Genomic DNA, 18,720 nt, shown 5'->3' with positions numbered 1-18,720 from the left:
AACTTTTTGAAGATGATCATAGGTGGGGTTGAACTCATTGATATAGTATTGTTTCTTTTTTCCTAATCCAATACCCCAGATTTTCTTGTAGAACTTATCCATGACAAAGGCCTTTATCTCCTTGTTATTTGTGGGGCACGAATTCAAATAAATGTTCCATTTTTTCAACCATTTGATGTTTTCCTGCATCTTTGTCTTCTTCCTTTTGCACAGTATATCATTGACAACCACCTTAGGTCATCTATCTTCTCTCATTTGCTCGATTCTTATTAAATAATTAATGAGATGCACCATATCAATTGCCTCAAAAGGGGCAGCACCCACTTCACTTAACATGATATCATATGGAACTGTACTTTTAATTTTGAACTTGCTTGTGATTAAATGTTGTGAATTCTCTCAATTTGATTCCATTGAGAGACAGAGGTACTGTTCGCCCAAATTTCACACCCATTAAGAACAACCTGCAGGAACAAAAGCCCAAAAAGAGTTTGGATGGTTTTCCAATCCCATAGCTTTGCCTCCCTGCATCTATTTTGAAGAGCGTAAAATGTCTTCCAACCACCTAAAGTTCTTTTCTTCTTGCAGCCTTCTCAACTAAGATTTTTGTTGAAATCAATTCCAAGGTATTTGTAATCTGTAACCTCTTCAAGAATGTTGTCTTCAAATTAAAAACTTATGTTGCTTTTGTTTCCTTATATTCGAGAAAACCATGACTTCCATCTTGTTGATGTTAACTTGCATTCGCATCATGCTGCAAAAATGCTCAAAAGCAAATAAATGCTCTTGCAAACCAAGAGCAGATTTAGCAATCAAAATGAGGTCTTCCCCATAAAGGAGCAGCCTTATCACAAATTTACCCAGTTGAATACCCTCGCCATTATGCATGTTTAACCATTCTTCAAGCTTGTCAATGTATAAGCCAAACAAAGTAGGAGATAGAGAGCACCTTCCTTTGACCCCAATATCGCTCCTAAAATTATTTGAAATGCCAAGTAAAGTTCTGATTTTCGCTTTAACCTACACATAAACCTATGAACAACAACCTTAAGATTTACAAGAATACCAAGTTCTTCCATTCTGTGTCAAAGCTCATCTCTAGGGACTGTGTCAAAAGCCTTTTTGAAATCAACAAAGCAACAAAAGACGACTTCCTTTTTCTCCCAAACTTTTTCAATGATAAGTCTCAAAGTAATACCATGGTCAATTGGGAAATGTTTAGGTCTGAAACCAACTTGTCCTTTTGCACATTTATGATTTTATTCCACCCATTTGTTGATTCTATTTTATATCATGCTTCCAAATAATTTAGCAAACAAAGGATTGATCATTAATTGTCCTACAATTGGAGGGGTTATTAACATAACAGCTTTTGAAAAGAGGAATAGCAAGACTTGTTGTCTAATTTTTAAGGAACCCTTGAAAAAGGATGACGTTAAAAAATTTCGTAATATGAGGAGCAAGGACTTCCATGCCCCACTTGAGATACTCTGCTTCAAGCTCAACTAAGTCTTTAGCTTTACCAACACCCAACTTCTTAATACCCAACTCGATCTCTTGAACGGTGAAAAGATTTGTGGAAATGTTGACCAAGGGTGGGGGGGCCACCTCTAAATTGTGTTCATAAAGTTGCCTTACAAAATCAAACTATAGTGTAGTTGTGATATTATTTTCAGCCTGCTTCTTTCTTGGTTAAAGCTCTTTCCAAAAGAACTTGGGATTATTTTTGCTAAGAAAAATTAGCTCCTCTCCTTGTGATCATAAAATCCGCTTTTTTTTTCTTTAAAATTTGTTTGTAAGCTTTGATGTCTCTCTCTTTTTTATTTGACTCTTAAATTTCTCCTAGCCATTTTGCATTCCTCATCAAACCATGCATTCATTGGGAAACAATGTCTTAGATTTGTTATTTTTTGTTCTTTTGCACTTTGTGAGAGCCGCCTGGATCAGATTTGTTAACATATGACTATTGAGAACATGAAATGTATTTTTCTCCACCTTAAAAAGCCTCTCCAAGATAACCTTGAAGATACTAGCATTTTCATGAGTCAAAAAAAATTCTGCCCTTTGAATGTTGTTGTTGAGATAGTTGATTTTTCTTTTCATATTGCTTCTTTTCTGCTCATACAAGACTCGAATAAATCAGTATGTGCTCTGATTTTAGATCCCATAAATGCTCACCAATCACCACTCCCTCATTTTTTCATGTACACTATACAAGCAAATTGTGTAGTCAACCACGCTTGTCCCATTGTAAGTGTTGCAAGTGAAACTACCTAACTTTGCCCATCTAATCAGACCATTCCAAATAACTAAATCAAAAGCGTCACAAAGTGTAAGTAACTCTTCCCCAAACTGGTTGCATCCTTTGGTGTCTCCCGACACTCTTTCCCACTGATGTTTTTCATCTTCTGTAGCCAAATAGGATTACAATCACCTTTACAGCTGAGAATGCTAACCTGTTCACTTGCAGTTCTAGCATTGAAATCCCCCACAAGGAGGGCATCTCCATGCTGAGATAACACATCAATGTCCTTTTTTAAGGCTGTGAAGGGGTCTTTGCTGTCTAGACCACATTTTTTATAGGTTTTGGAGACTTGCAAAGCAAAATAGCATGCTGCAATCCTAATAAGATTGCAATTTTTTGAGATCTTGAACCATAAAAACTGCTTATTGGAATCCTCTTTTTCAAGCTGACTGAGACGCCCTTCTTTCTTTCGCTAATACCATTATTCCACCGTGACCTTTGCCATTACCTGCTGGTCTGTTCCATACTGCCATTTTCTGAGATGTGTTGTTAATAAGAAAAATGAAACGTTGTGATCTACTATAGAACACGGAATGGGGGGCACAAGTGCTGACCGAGAGCGATGTTTACAATTTTGGACTGCTCGTGATAAGAAAGAGGCCCACTGATAACATGTCCATTGGAAACAAAACTTTGTTCAACAAGGTAATAATGAAATTTCCTTTAAACTAAATTTTAGTCTCATCTTTACTTTCCTATCACCCTACACCTTTAATCTATTATAGATACAAGTACTAGTTACAAGATACTCTAAAGTAGAAATTTCACATATTTGTATAAGAACTTCAATGAGTAGTTTGAATAAATTAGTTGCATCTATAAGAAGGCAAAGAGAAATATACTGAGTTTTTCATATATATATGTGTGTGTGTGTTTGCATGCCTATGTGTCTTTGTCTTTGTCTCTGGTGTCTCTCTGTGTGTACACGCATGTGTGAATCGAAAAAATTAGTTTTTATCTATATTTTTATAAGGTAAAGAGATATATTTAGTTTTTCATATATATCTCCGTGTGTGTGTTTGTGTGTAAAATTATAAAGTCAGCCCCTCCACTTCGGAAAAGGAACACCTTCGGCCTAAAATAAAAAGCACATTTCAGGCTTGTTTGATAAAAACAAAGGATATTGAGGATTGCTTTCCAAACAAATTTTAAGTTATTACAAAATATTCTTTCAATAAACACACAATTCAAATGTCACGGAATATTATATGAATTTCAAAGCTATATTTCTAAGCTGTAAATAAACTAACACCTTCAAACATATGTTTCTCATTATTACTAATATAATCTACAAAACAATTTTCTATATAAAAAAAAAAATACCGTATTACCATTAGTATTTCGGATATCAAAAATGATGAATAAAAACAATGTGACATGCACTTACTAAATTGTACTCTTAACACTTTGGCTTGCCTATGATAATGAAAGAAGTTGCAATAAGCTAAGAACACAAGACAAGATTTCAACTTTTAAGAGAGACATAATAAACGTGTGCAATATTCTTATAGCTATTTCAAATTGATTAAAATGCCTTACCATAATTAAAAGAAATGATTACTAACCTTCCGTAAGATAAACTCAGAGTGCATGAACGAAACACCTTTGCTTTTTCTATGATACTCCTAAACGACAAGCCATCCTTGCATATGGACGACTCTGAACCACAGATGGTAGCAAGTACTTACCTAAAATATGATTTAAGAACCAAGGAACAATTTGAGAATAAAATTTAACTTGTTGACTTGTTTTTAACTCGAGCATAAACATTAGCTTGTAGCATTACTAGTGTTCTGATCACAAAAATTGGAAGTTGTTTTTGTTATAAAAAATAATAGCCGTCTCCTTTCAATATGTTTTTCTTGTCTGCAATTGGCAGATAAGGGAGCTTTGGCTACTACCACCTTCTAAGTAGCAGATGATTATAATATTATTTAAGAGCTATGGACGAGTTTGAAAATAAAATTTCAGCTTGTTCATAGTTTTCAAGCTTTATGCACAAACATCAGCTGGTGCCATTGTTAAGTGTTTTTCTTGTCTGCAATTGAGAGAAAGAGAGCTCTAGCAACTAGCATCTTATTATTTGCAGTCTCAAATAATTTTTAGAGATTATACACCAAAACCCAATGTACGGGATAGATATAAATAAAATAATTGATAAGAGTATATTATATGCTAACCATACAAAACGAAGAAATGTCAGCCCAAACCAATGGAATGATTCAGAGCATCTACTTGCAATGAACACAGTTCAGTGTGCTTATGACTAACATAATCTCAATAAGAGACGTTTAGACATCAAAATCTACAATTTAAGGCTGGCAAACACCTTTTAGGCCTACTCCCTGAAATTTCCCAGAAATGATTCTAAAGTACAACTGCCTGTTTCCGATAATGTTAAATTAACATACAATTTAAAGTTCAAAATATTCAATCAACATATATATGCCTAGAAGATGAAAACTAAATGTATGTCTATTTGACTTATGCCTAAACCTTTGAACTTGTACTTATTGCAGAGCACCCAAAAATCCGGCTCCAGAAAAAGTCCAGCCATAAATATTGATTGAAATTCAACAGCTACTGAACAAAAAAAGAAAATTTTGAGCCCTAGGATAAAGCCATACTCTAGTAAAGCAAGACAAGATTTTATTGTTCACAGCTCCAACAGCAGCAATTCTCTGACCAGGAATTTTTTTAAAAATTGCCAGGACTCCGATGCCAACTAATGGTGACCATAGCCAATAACCACATATGGTAGAGGAAACCATGTGGCTATCAGTTTCTCCCTAGTAACCATAGATGCAAGATTTTCATGGCATATACATTCTGAACAGACAAGCTTCTCCACTGAATATATTTGGTCTACAAGTTGAATGTAATTGTTCAGGCTGGTTCAATCAATAACTAAATTATACATCTACTGAAGCATAAACACAAATCAATTCTTTATGTGAAGTTGTTGTGAAATACCCCAAAATCATCTCCCCATGAAAATGTGCTAGAAGAGCAACCAATATACACACCTCAAAGCAGCCTCTTTATTGGGAACCAACACAATTTTACAAGTTCACGCATGATCAACCAGGGACTGATGCAGTACTCACATGCCCACCACCACCACTCTGAGAGTTGAAGCCACCTATTGGCACTGATCTTTGAGCAAAATCCAGAAGAAGTTTGCGTTGCTGCTCATTGGTGTGAGGAAGACTAGCCCTCAGAAGTTCCACAGGCATCTCCTTGCTCATGGCAATAGCTGCAACTGAACTAATTGCAGCTGTGTTTCCTGATGTCAAAATCAGAGACTGGGTGATACTGTCATATTTATTTGTACAATACTTTGTGAGTACACCAAAAAAAGCATCAAAAGATGCCTGCCAAAGATTTCTATTTGATCTAGACTGTGGAGCACGGGGATCTGTCAAGAGTTCAGTAGCTCTTTCTAGAACAGACTTTAGAATGACAGATGCACCGTCACCAGCAGAACTGCCAAGAGGACGAAGTGGTGGTTGCTCTGAAGAACAAACTACTGCTGCTAAGCAAGCACTAAGGGAACTTAAATCCATGGTGTCAACGCACACAGCAACAGTCCTAGCAAGAGATGTTGTAGTTGCAGAAGCACTGGAGTCTGCAGGTAAGCCACCAAACAAGAAACGCAAATGACGGAAAACAGCCATAGAAACAATTCGTGCAAGTTCATTTCCAGGTGTCAGAAGCTGCAGGTATTTTGACAAAAGTTTCCTACCCTTGGGAAGAGAAACCAAACGTAAAAAGACAAAGTCATCCTTTGGTGCTAACCCAATTGAATGACCACTTTTATCTGATCCAAGAGGATCAACTAATTGCAAAGATGCAGCTAAGCCTTCCAATAAAATCTGTCGCCTTCTTTTTAATTGGACCCCACCATCTTGAGGTGGAGATACTTGCAAAAGTCTATCAATATCATCAACATCAAGGAGGAGGCACAGTCCATCCTCTATAACAATCCTGGCTGCCAGCATTGGCTCCTGTTCAAGGGGCCTCTCGCTCAACTTTGGTTCACTTATGTTATCACCCGATGCATTGGGTGTGGAAGGTGTGTCCACTTCCAGTAGTGGACGAGGTCTACGAATAGAAGAAAATGGTACTCTTCCAAGTGCATCTACCTGAAGGAATGCATGTGGCTCTGCAGCAGCTTTTGTGCGTGAAGGTAAATCCCGTAGATAAGAAGGTGCAAACTGACTTTTCCCTCGAGAATTTACAGCTTTCTTAGCTTGCACAGCCTGATGATAATAATCATCTACATATGGATCATTGCTATGAGTAGCGGTAAGTTGCATTCGTACAATGGTTTCAATTTCTTCTGCAGACATATATTTTGATCTGAACTGTGGCCAGCCACTGTTAATCCTGCTTGATTGACTATTTGCCTCTGAATTATGTTGATAGTTTCGCTGATTTTGCCTTCCACGTTGTTGGGACTTGCTACTGCGTGGATCCCTGAAATCCCCAGCCAAGAGAGTTTCACCAAATTTGTGCATCATGGAAGGGGAAGAGGGATGGGAATTAAACACTTGTGTTTGTATGGGTGGAAAATGAGGTACACCTTGCATTGCCTGAAACCGCTGCTGCTGCTGCTGCTGCAGCAATGCCTGGGGCATTTGCTGATGCATCATGTTAGGTATCATCCCTGTTGGACCTCCTGGGCGCATGTTAGGTTGATTCAACCAGAGACCTTGTGGAGGTCGTGCACCAATAACATGGGCTGAAGCATTGAATTGAGATACCCCTCCTCCAAACGGCATCATATTAGGCAAAATTGCTCCCAAATGAGGCTGGGGTCCAGGAAAATGTGAGATGTGAGGTGAGCCAGGCAAAGAGACCTGTGATGCTTGTCCTGGCGATGACCTGTGTCGCAGCTGATTTTGTAAAGCATGTGACCTTGGTGGAGGATATGAATTGAAAGATGGAGGAAAACTTGGATCTCCTGACCATGCTGGGGGAGGATATGATGAATGCCGGTACAATGGTTTAGGCTCTGGTGCAGGGGACGGTGGTTGTGGCTGCCACCATTTATTTCCTTCTTTGTCAATCTCTGCATCCAATATCTGTGGATCCAACCAGTTGGAAATCTCTGTCTCCCGCAGCCATTCTGGGGCTGAGGTATCTGCATCAGATTTGAATCACAAAAGAAAATTTAAACAGGCGTCTGCTTGTAACATTTATCAAAGCAATCAAATAATTGATTTTAAACTGGATGTACAGGGCACTAGAATATTGTTTGCTACACTGATAGATAATAAGGCAAGGAGAAGATAAGAAGGATTTTCTCGCTTCTGAAGCAAGACCTTTGGCTACAATATGGCTAACATTGAAGAGACACATTTAATCCAGTGACGAAGAAGCCTAAATAGACTTCATTACACAACGATAACAATAACAAAAACAAAAACATATCAACGCGTAAAAGTCTGCAAAGAACAGATAAGGCATCATAATGGAATCAATCTACATGAATAAATGCTAGTCCCATCTAGCTCACAAGCACAAATTCCCATAGAGATATTATTCTGACCTCAGAACATAACATTCTGGGTTTTACCATTCAAGGCTTTGCAAATGTCTTTCATATTATCATGCACGTGTGGTTCTTTCCTGTTCAGAATATTAAGAGAACATATACTCACATTTCCTGCTTTCAAGTCCCGAATCTCCTAAACTTCCATGGAGACTTGTTTCTCCAGATACCCTGTTCATCTACATGACAAGAATCTCGTTTAAAAAAGTGAGCACAAAAAGAACAAATATAAAGAAACATACAGAGCTGATAGTCTCTTCTCAGATCACCTAATTTAGTGTCACATGACATACCCTTAAAACTTACTTTAGAACAAAAGATATGTCGTCAACACTAACTTGGAACAAAAGATGTGCCCTCAACACTAAGTTTAATCTCTATGAACAATGTAAATTACAAAAAACTAAATAGATATTAGCAAAGAAGAACTGCAATTTGTCATAGAAGTAAAATAAAAGAAATTCCTTTTCACAAGGATACAATAAATTTAAGAAGCTCTTGTTGCTAAGCAATCAAGCATTATAAAAGTCTTCAACAATTCAACCATACGATTTAATTGAGCTACATTAAAAAGACATCAATAGAAGGGGTTGAACAAATATTAACTTTTAGACCATTGTCTTTGCCATCTAGAGAGTGATTGAGATATGTTTCATTTTTTCAATCGATTGTTGCATTTCAAACCCAACAACAAAAATTAATTGTCAAATATTTATCAAAAATTTCAATAAAACGTGTGCCATAAAGCCTTGGCACCATCACTCCTACAGGGATGCTGCAGCCAGTATTACTGCTTCCTGCTTCCTGCTTCTACAATATTTAACTTGGACAAAAGATGCGTTATAAAAATTAAATATCTTTGAAGCTCATATCTGCAATTGTTTAGCAAAACGGATATAAGATTCCTGGGTACCTAAGGGTTCAAATTTAGCAATTTTAGGCTCCCAAGAGCACAAGGATTCCCTTTTAACTGGCAACCCGGAGTTTTGCTTCAACTCCAACCTTTAAGTGTCCCCAGACTCCAAGAATAAATCCAGACATAGAAAAACAATGTCGAAACACTTCATCTTTATAATTTACTAATCATTTTTCACAATTCCCCAATTTTGAAGAAAAGAGAAAATCATTGGAAATGTCGTACATATTGCCTGGGAAACATTAAGGAAAGCCCTGGCTACTTGTGAGAGAGTGTGTCAATTTGGAACTTTACAAGTTTCTTTATCAGGTATCTGGATTCAAAAAATCATCTTGTATGTGCCTGCCCTCTTGCCCAACCCCTCATTGGTTCTACTGCTGCCATGAGTCCCATCCATAAAAAGACTAACCAAAGAAACCAATGGCCCAAGCCCGAGAAGAATTAAGCAAATTAAAAATGAGGCTTTTGAAGATTTCATCAATTTACAAGAATAACAACTTCTAGCCATTAAAAATACATGGCTCCAACTTCTCTTCCAGTTAAAGACGGTTCCAAGTCAATAAAACAAAAGATATAGAATTTTTCAGTTAATCAAATTTTAATCAGGAAAAAATGGGGAAAGATCAGGGAATTAAAAATGGTAAAAAATTCCACTAAAAATAAAGAAAAAAATCTTTTTATTAAATTTCAAGTCAAATCATGATTATATTTAATTTCATGTCAAATCATGATTAAATTGCAAATTTTACAGATAACATAGGGATTCATTCACAATTTCTGATTAAATCATAATTAAATTGTAATTTTCTAAGTTACTAGATTCTTCTACAAAATCCCTAAGTCCTGGTTTGATTCTCTGCAAATTCTGGTTTGCACAAACTTCTCTGAAAATTCGTCCAGGGTTCGTATTTTACCCTGTAGGTTTGCTGAGATCCCAGGGCGAATTTTGCCGAATTTCAAGAGAATATTGATTCCAGCGGCAGAAACCGGGCCGAATTTGGGTGATTTGACATTTTTTTAATTTTCTTTTTGCCTCTTTTGATCAGTGATGGCTGATTGTTAATGTTGACATTATTATTTTTTAACTTAAACATTGATATGGTGGTGTATTTTGGCATTTTGCAATGTTATTTGCCATTTGGACTAAAACATTAATATATATGGTGGTGTATTTTGCTATGTTACTTTACTATTAGTCTATTAGCATAGTTGACCCTCGACAGTGTTGTATTATGAATTTACTTGCTGCTATATATATATGTGTGTGTGTGTGTGTGTGTTTTTACAGACGAACCCAAAGCGAACCCAAACCCACCCCAAAAAAAAATTGAACGAATTTGCAAACTCAAATCTTGAACCAGAATCCGAATCCGAACTGGCAACTAAGGTAATTTTGGATAAAATTGTGGCATTTTGCCTATTTTTGGTTCCCCATGATTTGTGCCTGAGTACAAAATAAAATCACTGATCCATTTCAGATTGGATCACTGAACCCCCAAACTGCCAATTGCTTGTGAGTTATCACAATTTCTTTCACATTTTCAATATTAGATAGTAGTAAAAAGAACAGTTTTGATGGTGTCGGATACCACTTGCAGTAATAATGTTGTTCCAGAAACAGGATCTCCGATTCCAGAAAAAGAAAAAGAGAAAATGGAGATAATTTCCAAACTAAGCTATAGGTATAAAATGAGTTCTTGTGAACCACTACTCGTCAAACATGGGTCAATGAGTTTGACTCAAAAACTACACAGTTGAACCCTAATAGCAATATCATAAGCTATAAAATGTCTCAATATCAAAATGAATATGGTGATTCACCAATGTCAATCATGCAGTCAATAGCTCAAGGTACAAAAGAAGAATTAAATCCTTCACCGCGAACAGCAAAACTTTAGGATTGAAATCCTCTACAATAAGATAATTTAGCTGATCAAGATGAATTTTTAATTTTTATTTTACAGGACTTTAAAGGCATTAGAAAAGAGGGTAGAAAAGAAATTCTGAAAAAAAAGAGGCAACCAATGCACAAAAATTATAGATGGTAATCAGTACGATAGTAGAGTTGAGAGGCAATGGGGGCCTCCCAGATGTACAAGAGGTGTCACAGGTGACTTCCAGAATTTTGATCTAACCCTGGTACTTGTAAGAGTCTCGGGGTAGTGGAACAATGAACAGTGAATAAAGAGCATAAAAAAATAGCTGCCATTACACCAGTCATTTATTCACTTCATCAATTCAGCCTTTGGTCATAGAAATGAATTATGGTCTTTTGTTCACATATATCTATGCAGAAAGCTACAAATTACGAAGTATGAATGGAAAGAAATGCTTGGGAAATCAAGAGGGGTAGCATATGTTCATATTATATCTATTAATGTCTCTGGCAAACAGCTACAAATACTTAATAAAATTTCTTTAGTCAATGGGAGGATATAACTTCATAAGCTGGTCCATACCAACATTTAAAATTTCTTGCCCTGCAAATAATTCCTTCTTGGCTTTATAAGCAGTATATTAGAAGTTTCAACAGTGACTTATTTCTTTCTCTATGTTACAGATTTGGGGCCACTTCCAGTGTATGAAGGACAGAACAACAACCTGGCATGTGATGTTCCTGATTTGAGGGCCCGGCGGTGTTCTTCAACACCCCTTCTTTCTGTTTGCTTAATCGGTTTTAATCAATTGAGAATTTTAAACAAATGAAATTATTTAAATTCCCTATGTTGACTTTAGGCCAACTTAATTAGTTTTAATTTAATAAATAATATGTCTTGGCACACTCAGGGTCGGTGATGTCTAACATGGCACAGGAAGTCCACAAAGGTGGGCACTGAGTCTCATTGGAGCTATGCTTGGAATATATTTTCTCTGCCTGAGTACATGCAGGTGTATTGGGAGGACACCCCTTATAACCTACTGCAGGGTAAGGACGAAATCCCTTCCCTGATTAAGTATAGTTTAAGCTATCTCTGCTTCAATACACCCAGAATCATATATGTTAATCTAAGTTACCAGTTCAGGTTCGGAAGTGGGTTCGACAACGCAAACCCAGTTTGTGGGTTTGGGAAAAAATTCTTTTGCCTTTGGAGTTAATGAGTTGGGTTCGTCCTCGTCCGTACATGTATTAAAAAAAAAATGCATATATATATATATATATATATATATATATATATATATATATATATATATATATTATATGCAAAAATTTAAAGAAATATACAAAATTACAAATCTAAATACATTTAACAGTATGCAATCATTGATCAATGCCAAATGCAAAAAAAAAATTAATGTTAAAAGTCCACTTTGATGTGACTTAAACCCAGCTGGTCGCCTGGGTTCACCCGGGTTCGCGCCTGGGTTCGCCCGGGTCCGGCCAGGGTTTACACCAGGGACCCTGGGTTCCCTGTGGAATCGTGAACACGAACCCACAGGGAACCCAGGGCCCCTGGGATGAACCCTGGCTGGACCAGGCACGAACCCGGTCGGTTTTAGGGGCCTAAAACCCATGAACCCCGCAGACGAATCCACAGGGAACCCAGGGCCCCTGGGGTAAACCCTGGCCGGACCCAGGCACGAACCCAGACCCACGCGGACCCGGTCCGTGTTAGGGGCCTAAAACCCACAAACCCGTAAACTTAGATGTTAATCCTTGCAGGTGAAGAGGGAAACGGAGATCATAATTGTCAAGGTGAATCAGAATAGACACAAGCCAATTCGCAAGACCAGCAATATATAGAGAGAAGACCAGAATTCCATGTTACCTGCACCAGTTACCAGGGGTCTCGAGATTAGACACGCTGCAAGTAGGGGGAAGAGTCTGCACATGTTAGTGGCACCATTCCATTGGAGCCCGGCACTAAGAGCTGGAGCAGATTGTTTGAGGGCGCACTTGATTCCAAGAGCACCAACAATCCAGTTGACAGAAATTCATTGCTGCTGAGCCTACTTCAATGCTTACAGACTAAACTGGGTAGGTGTTGTTGGTGTTGGAAATAAGTCACACCCAGACCAACGATGGACTGGTCCAAGAGGGGCCACTAGCTCACTGGTAGAGCACTCCAGCAGCGTATGGAAGGTCCTAGGTTCGAGTCCTCGCTACTCCATGTCTCAACATGGTATCAGAGCCAGGTCCAGGCTAGGAGCCCCAAGCACACGAGAGGTGTGGCTTAAGGGGGGGTGTTGGTGTTGGAAATAAGCCACACCCAAACCAACGATGGACTGCTCCAAGAGGGGCCACTAGCTCAGTGGTAGAGCACTCCAGCAGCGTATGGAAGGTCCTAGGTTCAAGTCCTAGCTGGTCCATGTCTCAACAGGTGTGATAGTGGATCTTTCATGGAGTTCATAAGTAAGATAAGACGGCTGTAGCGATCCAATCCAATTCACTCACACTGCCTGGAGCCATGCACATCAGGTCAAACAGTATGTTTTGTATGTCTTGAATACTCTATGCACAGTCTAATAATCATTCTAGTTGTGGCCATATTAAATGTATAAAAACTGTTGATCCTAGGACAGACATATATTCTGAAAATAATATATATTCTGAGTATGTATGTTTAAGTATTTGCTGGGAATTAATAAATATATGTTGGCTGCCTGAGAACTCTGTTTCGATCTGAGTTCAATCTTTTGACATTTGGTTAAAAGTTAGTTCAGAATTGGCTAGGTATCTTTCAACCCATCCCCGTCCCTGAAACTTGGGGCATAGATATTTTGTTTATTGGCAATCATGAGACTCGCTGACTGTTTCTATAATTTTTATATATATACAAACCTATACCTGGGGGTAAAAAAATAATGCCATACCAGCATACATAAACCCTGAACCCATACCGGGGAGGGGGGGAAATAATGTCATGACAGCCTACCCATCCCTGTATCAGGACCATAGCTTAAAATCAATATATATGATCAACTTCTGACGTCTACTGAGACTCAAATTTTCCTGTCATTTAGGCTATCTAATCCTCCCCTTTCAGTGATCACTTCCATCTTACAGTAACCTTTCCTTGCATGTTACTTATTAAAATTTGTGCTTACCTTGTAAGATATAACTTTCACTTTTGTCCACACATCTCTTATTAAGTAGAAATAGAAGATACAAGATACATTTATGACCTCACTAATTTTAGCTAGTATGCTATTGCACGTCTTAATTAACTCAATTCTTAACATAAAAACTGTTCATGTTGTATCTTGCCACAAATAATTCACGATAAGAAACTTTGAAACAGAAAAGACCTAAAATATTTTATAAACCCAGTGGAAAGAATTTTATAACAATTATTAATTCCATTTGCTAGGCTTCAAAGAAACACTAACCTTTGTGAAGGAACTTGACAGCTCAGACATATCATCAGCTTCAGATAGAACCTCAGACTGTTCATTCTGCCACATTCGGAATAATTGTTGGATTCTTTGCAAGAGATTGGAAAGAGAGTAGATTTCGTGAAACATGTTTCAGTATTTCAATTTGTGTCTATAATGAAAACATTATTTTCAATTGCCTTATCAGCAATAGTTATAAAAGAATCCAAATACTACAAAATATAACAAATGGGTAGAAATCAATTACAGCCATTATACTTTGGACCAAACAACAATTTGATGTTAACAGAAATCTATAATCAACAAAATATTTTAATCACCTCCTCATCCCTGTCACAAACTGAGGACAACCCATCATCATCAAGTACACCCAGTTGGCTGGTCTCATCTTCTTCTTCCAAACCTCCTAGTTCAACCTCCTGAGTAACCTCCTTCCCAAAAAAGGCATATTGTGATGCATCAAACCTTGCAATAGCTGCATGGTCATAATACATAAAACTTAGATATAGGAGGGGAGATGAAAGAACTAATATAAATTACACCTCGAATTGAAATCCTCTTAGAATATGCAAAATTGTCACTTTGTGGACAAACAACTTCTGCAGCACCCTTTTCAGACTCATATATAACTCATTTCACATTTTACACTAGCATTAGAAATCCCAAAACAAAATCTGATAATGTTCTTCATTATTCCTTAAATACCAATTGATGCACCTAAGATAGCCTCATTTTTGCAAGTTTTCAACTTCCCATCATAGCCATGCGTTGAAAACATGTTATTTCGGGTGTCCCAAATACAGGAAAATAAATCACACAGTATATATTTTAGAAAAACAAATGTTACAATTACAAATTCCGAGGAAAATGCATGTGCTTACTTACTACAGTGCCCAATCCTTCCTGGGCCTATTGCCACATTCTAAAATTAAGTTAATACTGCATCCCTATCAGAGAAAGATACTGCTATACTATTTTTGTCGCACAGCAGGAACTCAAATGTCTCTCATAATATATAAGAAGACGTAAAATTCTATGCATTCAAGCTTACTTTCTAGAATTTGCAGCATAGTAGCGTAAAATATTATATGAAAAAGTCAAAGAAAAGTAAAAACGAACATAATGTGATCACATTCTCTATCAAGATAGTGAATTACAAAACAGGGTAACATGCTCTATGCTTCAAAACTGTTACCCATCTGTATCATAATTATAAAGCTAAATGGTTCATGAAAAAGAAAATTTGATATCCATTACAAAATTCTAATCTTCTACATCCGAAAACAATACAAGTTTTTTATCGAATTTCAAGGCAATATGGGACAACTCTTTAGTGATTGCAGAAATTTCTACAGAATGCAGGAGATAAAATAAGGACTCAAATTTGCTTTAAAATTATGCCCAGAGACTGGAATAAATCTCTGGCTTCTGACGTTTTATGGATTTTCAAGTCCTCAATGTCCATGTCTATGACAAGTCAAATAGAATGCATGGAATCATTCCAACAGTTCTGCCATATGATGTAATCGTAAACACTCCAATACACTGCATGTCCCATTTTGACTCGGGAAAAAAATATTGTCTACAAAACAAAAAGCACAATCATCTCTCACAAAGTTTTCTCCATGTATTTTTTTTAGTCTCTCACAGTTAATTTTGGCTGGGTTAATTGCAGCCAGCTCATTCATATATAAAAATAACAATTTGGCACAGTAAGAATGAAAGATGGACTTAACAGCCATGTAAATAAAATCTTTTTGGGGTTTTGGGGGGCTAAATTGAATCTGAACTTTATGCAATTTCAAATCTTAAAAGTTCATAATCATGACAAGAAAGTCAAGCAACATGCATACCATCATTCCAAACATTCCTGCTATATGGTAATCATGAATATTTCAATATGCTGTATGTCCCATTTTCAATCAGGAAAAAAAATATTGTCTACAAAACAACAGCACAACCATCTTTCACGAATGTTTTCTCCCTGTAATTATTTTAGTCTCTAACAGACAATCCAGCTCGTTCATATATACAAATAACAAAGTGACACAGTAAGAATGAAAGATGGGCTTAACAGCCACTTACATAAGCCTTTTTGGGGGTTCTTGGAGGCTAATTGACTCTAGAATATGAAACCTGTAAGATAGATAGTTTATTTTATACTACAATAGATATAAATTTACCGTTATAGCCAGTGTAGAGTGGCCCTGAAAGTCAGTTAAAATTTAAAAACAAGCAAACAGAAGTAAGAAATATCACAGCACAATGAATAAATCAAAACGCAAACTTCTCAATTGGGACGATAATGAGACTCCCATGTCAGAGTCACAGCTTTAAATCATCACAAATAATGCTAAAATGTAAAAGAGTAATAGCAGCATTCAATAAATAAAATATTTTAATATAACACCAGCGGTAGGGTCTACGCCAGAGGTATCCCTCTCAGGTGGTTTAAAGGCCAGGATTCTACCGAAATAATTATATTAAAATAAAACAAAAGCGTGCCTTCTAAAAGTTTAGATTCACTTAAAAAAATAAATAGCATTAGAGTGTGATTATTATACATTGATAAATAATTGTGAATGAAGGACTTACACGGCATTAATACGCTAAAAGTTTTGCCAATCTAAAACAGATTTAATAGTGAGAAAGGTGGGATTTACAGAAAATTGCAAGCACAAAAAGCTTTGCCCTTCCAAAACACTAGTGGAATGTATAAGGCATGCAAGGTTACATGGATTAAAACCTCTGCCAATTGGAATTGGAAATAGGATAAAATGTGAGAGAAGTGGGACCTATAAGGCATTGCATGCACAAAAAAGTTTTGCCATTCCAAACAGGCATATTAAGAGGCAATTGGGACTCTAAAGCAATACGCAAAACAGAAGCATTGTCATTAGGAAATGGACCTAATCATGAGATGAGCAGGACCTATAAAGCATTACATGCACTAATAGCTTTGCCATTCTTTGCAATGGAAGATGTGTTCGAATCTTCACTCTCTCTAAGGTGCTTGTGAGCTTTGTGTCCTTGTCATTTTACCAGTTTTTCACTCTCTCTAGGATGCTTGTGTGCTTTGTCGGTCTCATTGCAATGTGATCATTTTACCAATATGTTCGCTGGTAAGACATATGACTACTCATAGAAATTGGTCTTACACTAAGATAATATCAAAACGGAAAAGAAAAAAAGAATCCAATTATAGTTCACTGGTAAAGCTTCAATTACTTATAATAATGATATTTAATAAAACATGTCTTCAGTAAACAAAGAAAAATGACAAGTCAGGTTAGAAGCCCAAATTATTGTAACTTTCTCTTAAAAAACAATTAAGAAGACATAAATATCAAAATGCTCATAAGTTTCCTGGAAAATAAAAGGATCGAGATTTTACCGGAGCGGGTTTGTTCAAAAGTGTCCAGATCTTTTGAATCCTCCGCAGAATCAGTCGATTGAGCGTGTGCCGTATCATGAACGTTATCCATGTCAATAAAGTATAAGCTGACTACAACTCTTCAGCCTCAGAAACTAACCCTTGCATAATCTGTAAAACCTCAACCGAGATCTAGCACCTTCTACCAAGTCTAATCCCGTCCAATACAAAAAGCCTTCAAAATTTTGCACGGAAGACCTCGATATACACAACAAAATAATCCTAAGGCAATAACAGTAGACAGCTATAAAACCTCAGATATTCTCACAAAGCAATAGAAAGAAGCTTTGGAGACGCAGCCCGGCTGCAATATTCACAAAAAAAAAGAAGAAAATCACTAAACCAAACCAACCGAAACCCTAAATCTCCCACTACGCCTGCGGCACAGTCAGATGGGCGGCACGGAGAATTCAAACACCCCAAATCTCTCCAGATTTATGCCGCCTCCGTAAAAAAACAATAATGGATGCCGCTCTGCTTTTAAAACGATGGCACGACTTTGTGCGATTTGAACCCGAGACCTAGAGTTTCTAAAAAATACTCAAAACCTGGCCGGGGAGCGAAAATTTACAAACCTGTAGACTGAGAAGCAGGAACGGACTTATTGCACGCAATCTGCAGTGCAATTCCTCACGAATTTGTGGCGTTTGGGGTTTTCTTCTTCCTCCTCCATAAAAATTTAACTGTTTAAAATTAATTATGATTGGATCTTTAAAACTCTCTTTTCTTTGTCATCCTTTTCTTCCGAGCTCTTCTTGCTCAAAAAGAAAGGCATCAATAATCGAAGTGCTAAAGCTTGTGAATTAATTGAGCTGTCAAAATATTTGTGGTATATTCCATCTTTCGGGTCCATTTTATTTCTTTAGTAATTATAATACTAATTAATTCTGTATTCATTAATTGAGACCATAAAATTGTTTTTTATTTTTATTGGCAAACTTTAGTATCTGTTTTTATAAAAATCTTTTTAATTTTGTTATGTGGAATTTGTATAGTTTGTACTTTTTTCTATTTAGGCTTATCTTGACTTGTTGTCTTTAGATAATGACAAATGTACATGTGACAAAATATATGTTGAAAGTTAGTACATAATTTAAGTTTTATTTATAGTATCTTCATTCATTTTGAGGACCTAGTTCTAATTATTTGCTTATCTATTTCTTATCTAGATTCAT

The 18,720-nt window shown here is 36.7% G+C and overlaps 1 protein-coding gene across 1 annotated transcript; it reads right to left on the bottom strand.

Annotated features, from left to right (window-relative positions):
- Window positions 1-4,667: 4,667 nt before the first annotated feature.
- LOC131069683 (protein PAT1 homolog) lies at window positions 4,668-18,337 on the bottom strand. The gene is made up of 5 exons (XM_058005200.2): window positions 17,507-18,337; window positions 14,433-14,587; window positions 14,107-14,172; window positions 7,972-8,041; window positions 4,668-7,451 (listed from the first exon to the last, which is right to left on the bottom strand). The coding sequence occupies exons 1-5, from the start codon at window positions 17,595-17,597 to the stop codon at window positions 5,386-5,388; spliced, it is 2,448 nt and encodes an 815-aa protein (XP_057861183.2). The 5' UTR covers window positions 17,598-18,337; the 3' UTR covers window positions 4,668-5,385.
- Window positions 18,338-18,720: the final 383 nt, after the last annotated feature.

Source organism: Cryptomeria japonica, chromosome 11 (genome assembly GCF_030272615.1).
Source record: "Cryptomeria japonica chromosome 11, Sugi_1.0, whole genome shotgun sequence".
Taxonomy (NCBI): domain Eukaryota; kingdom Viridiplantae; phylum Streptophyta; class Pinopsida; order Cupressales; family Cupressaceae; genus Cryptomeria; species Cryptomeria japonica.
Note: the sequence above shows the minus strand (reverse complement) of the source record. Positions and strands in the feature narration are given on the sequence as shown.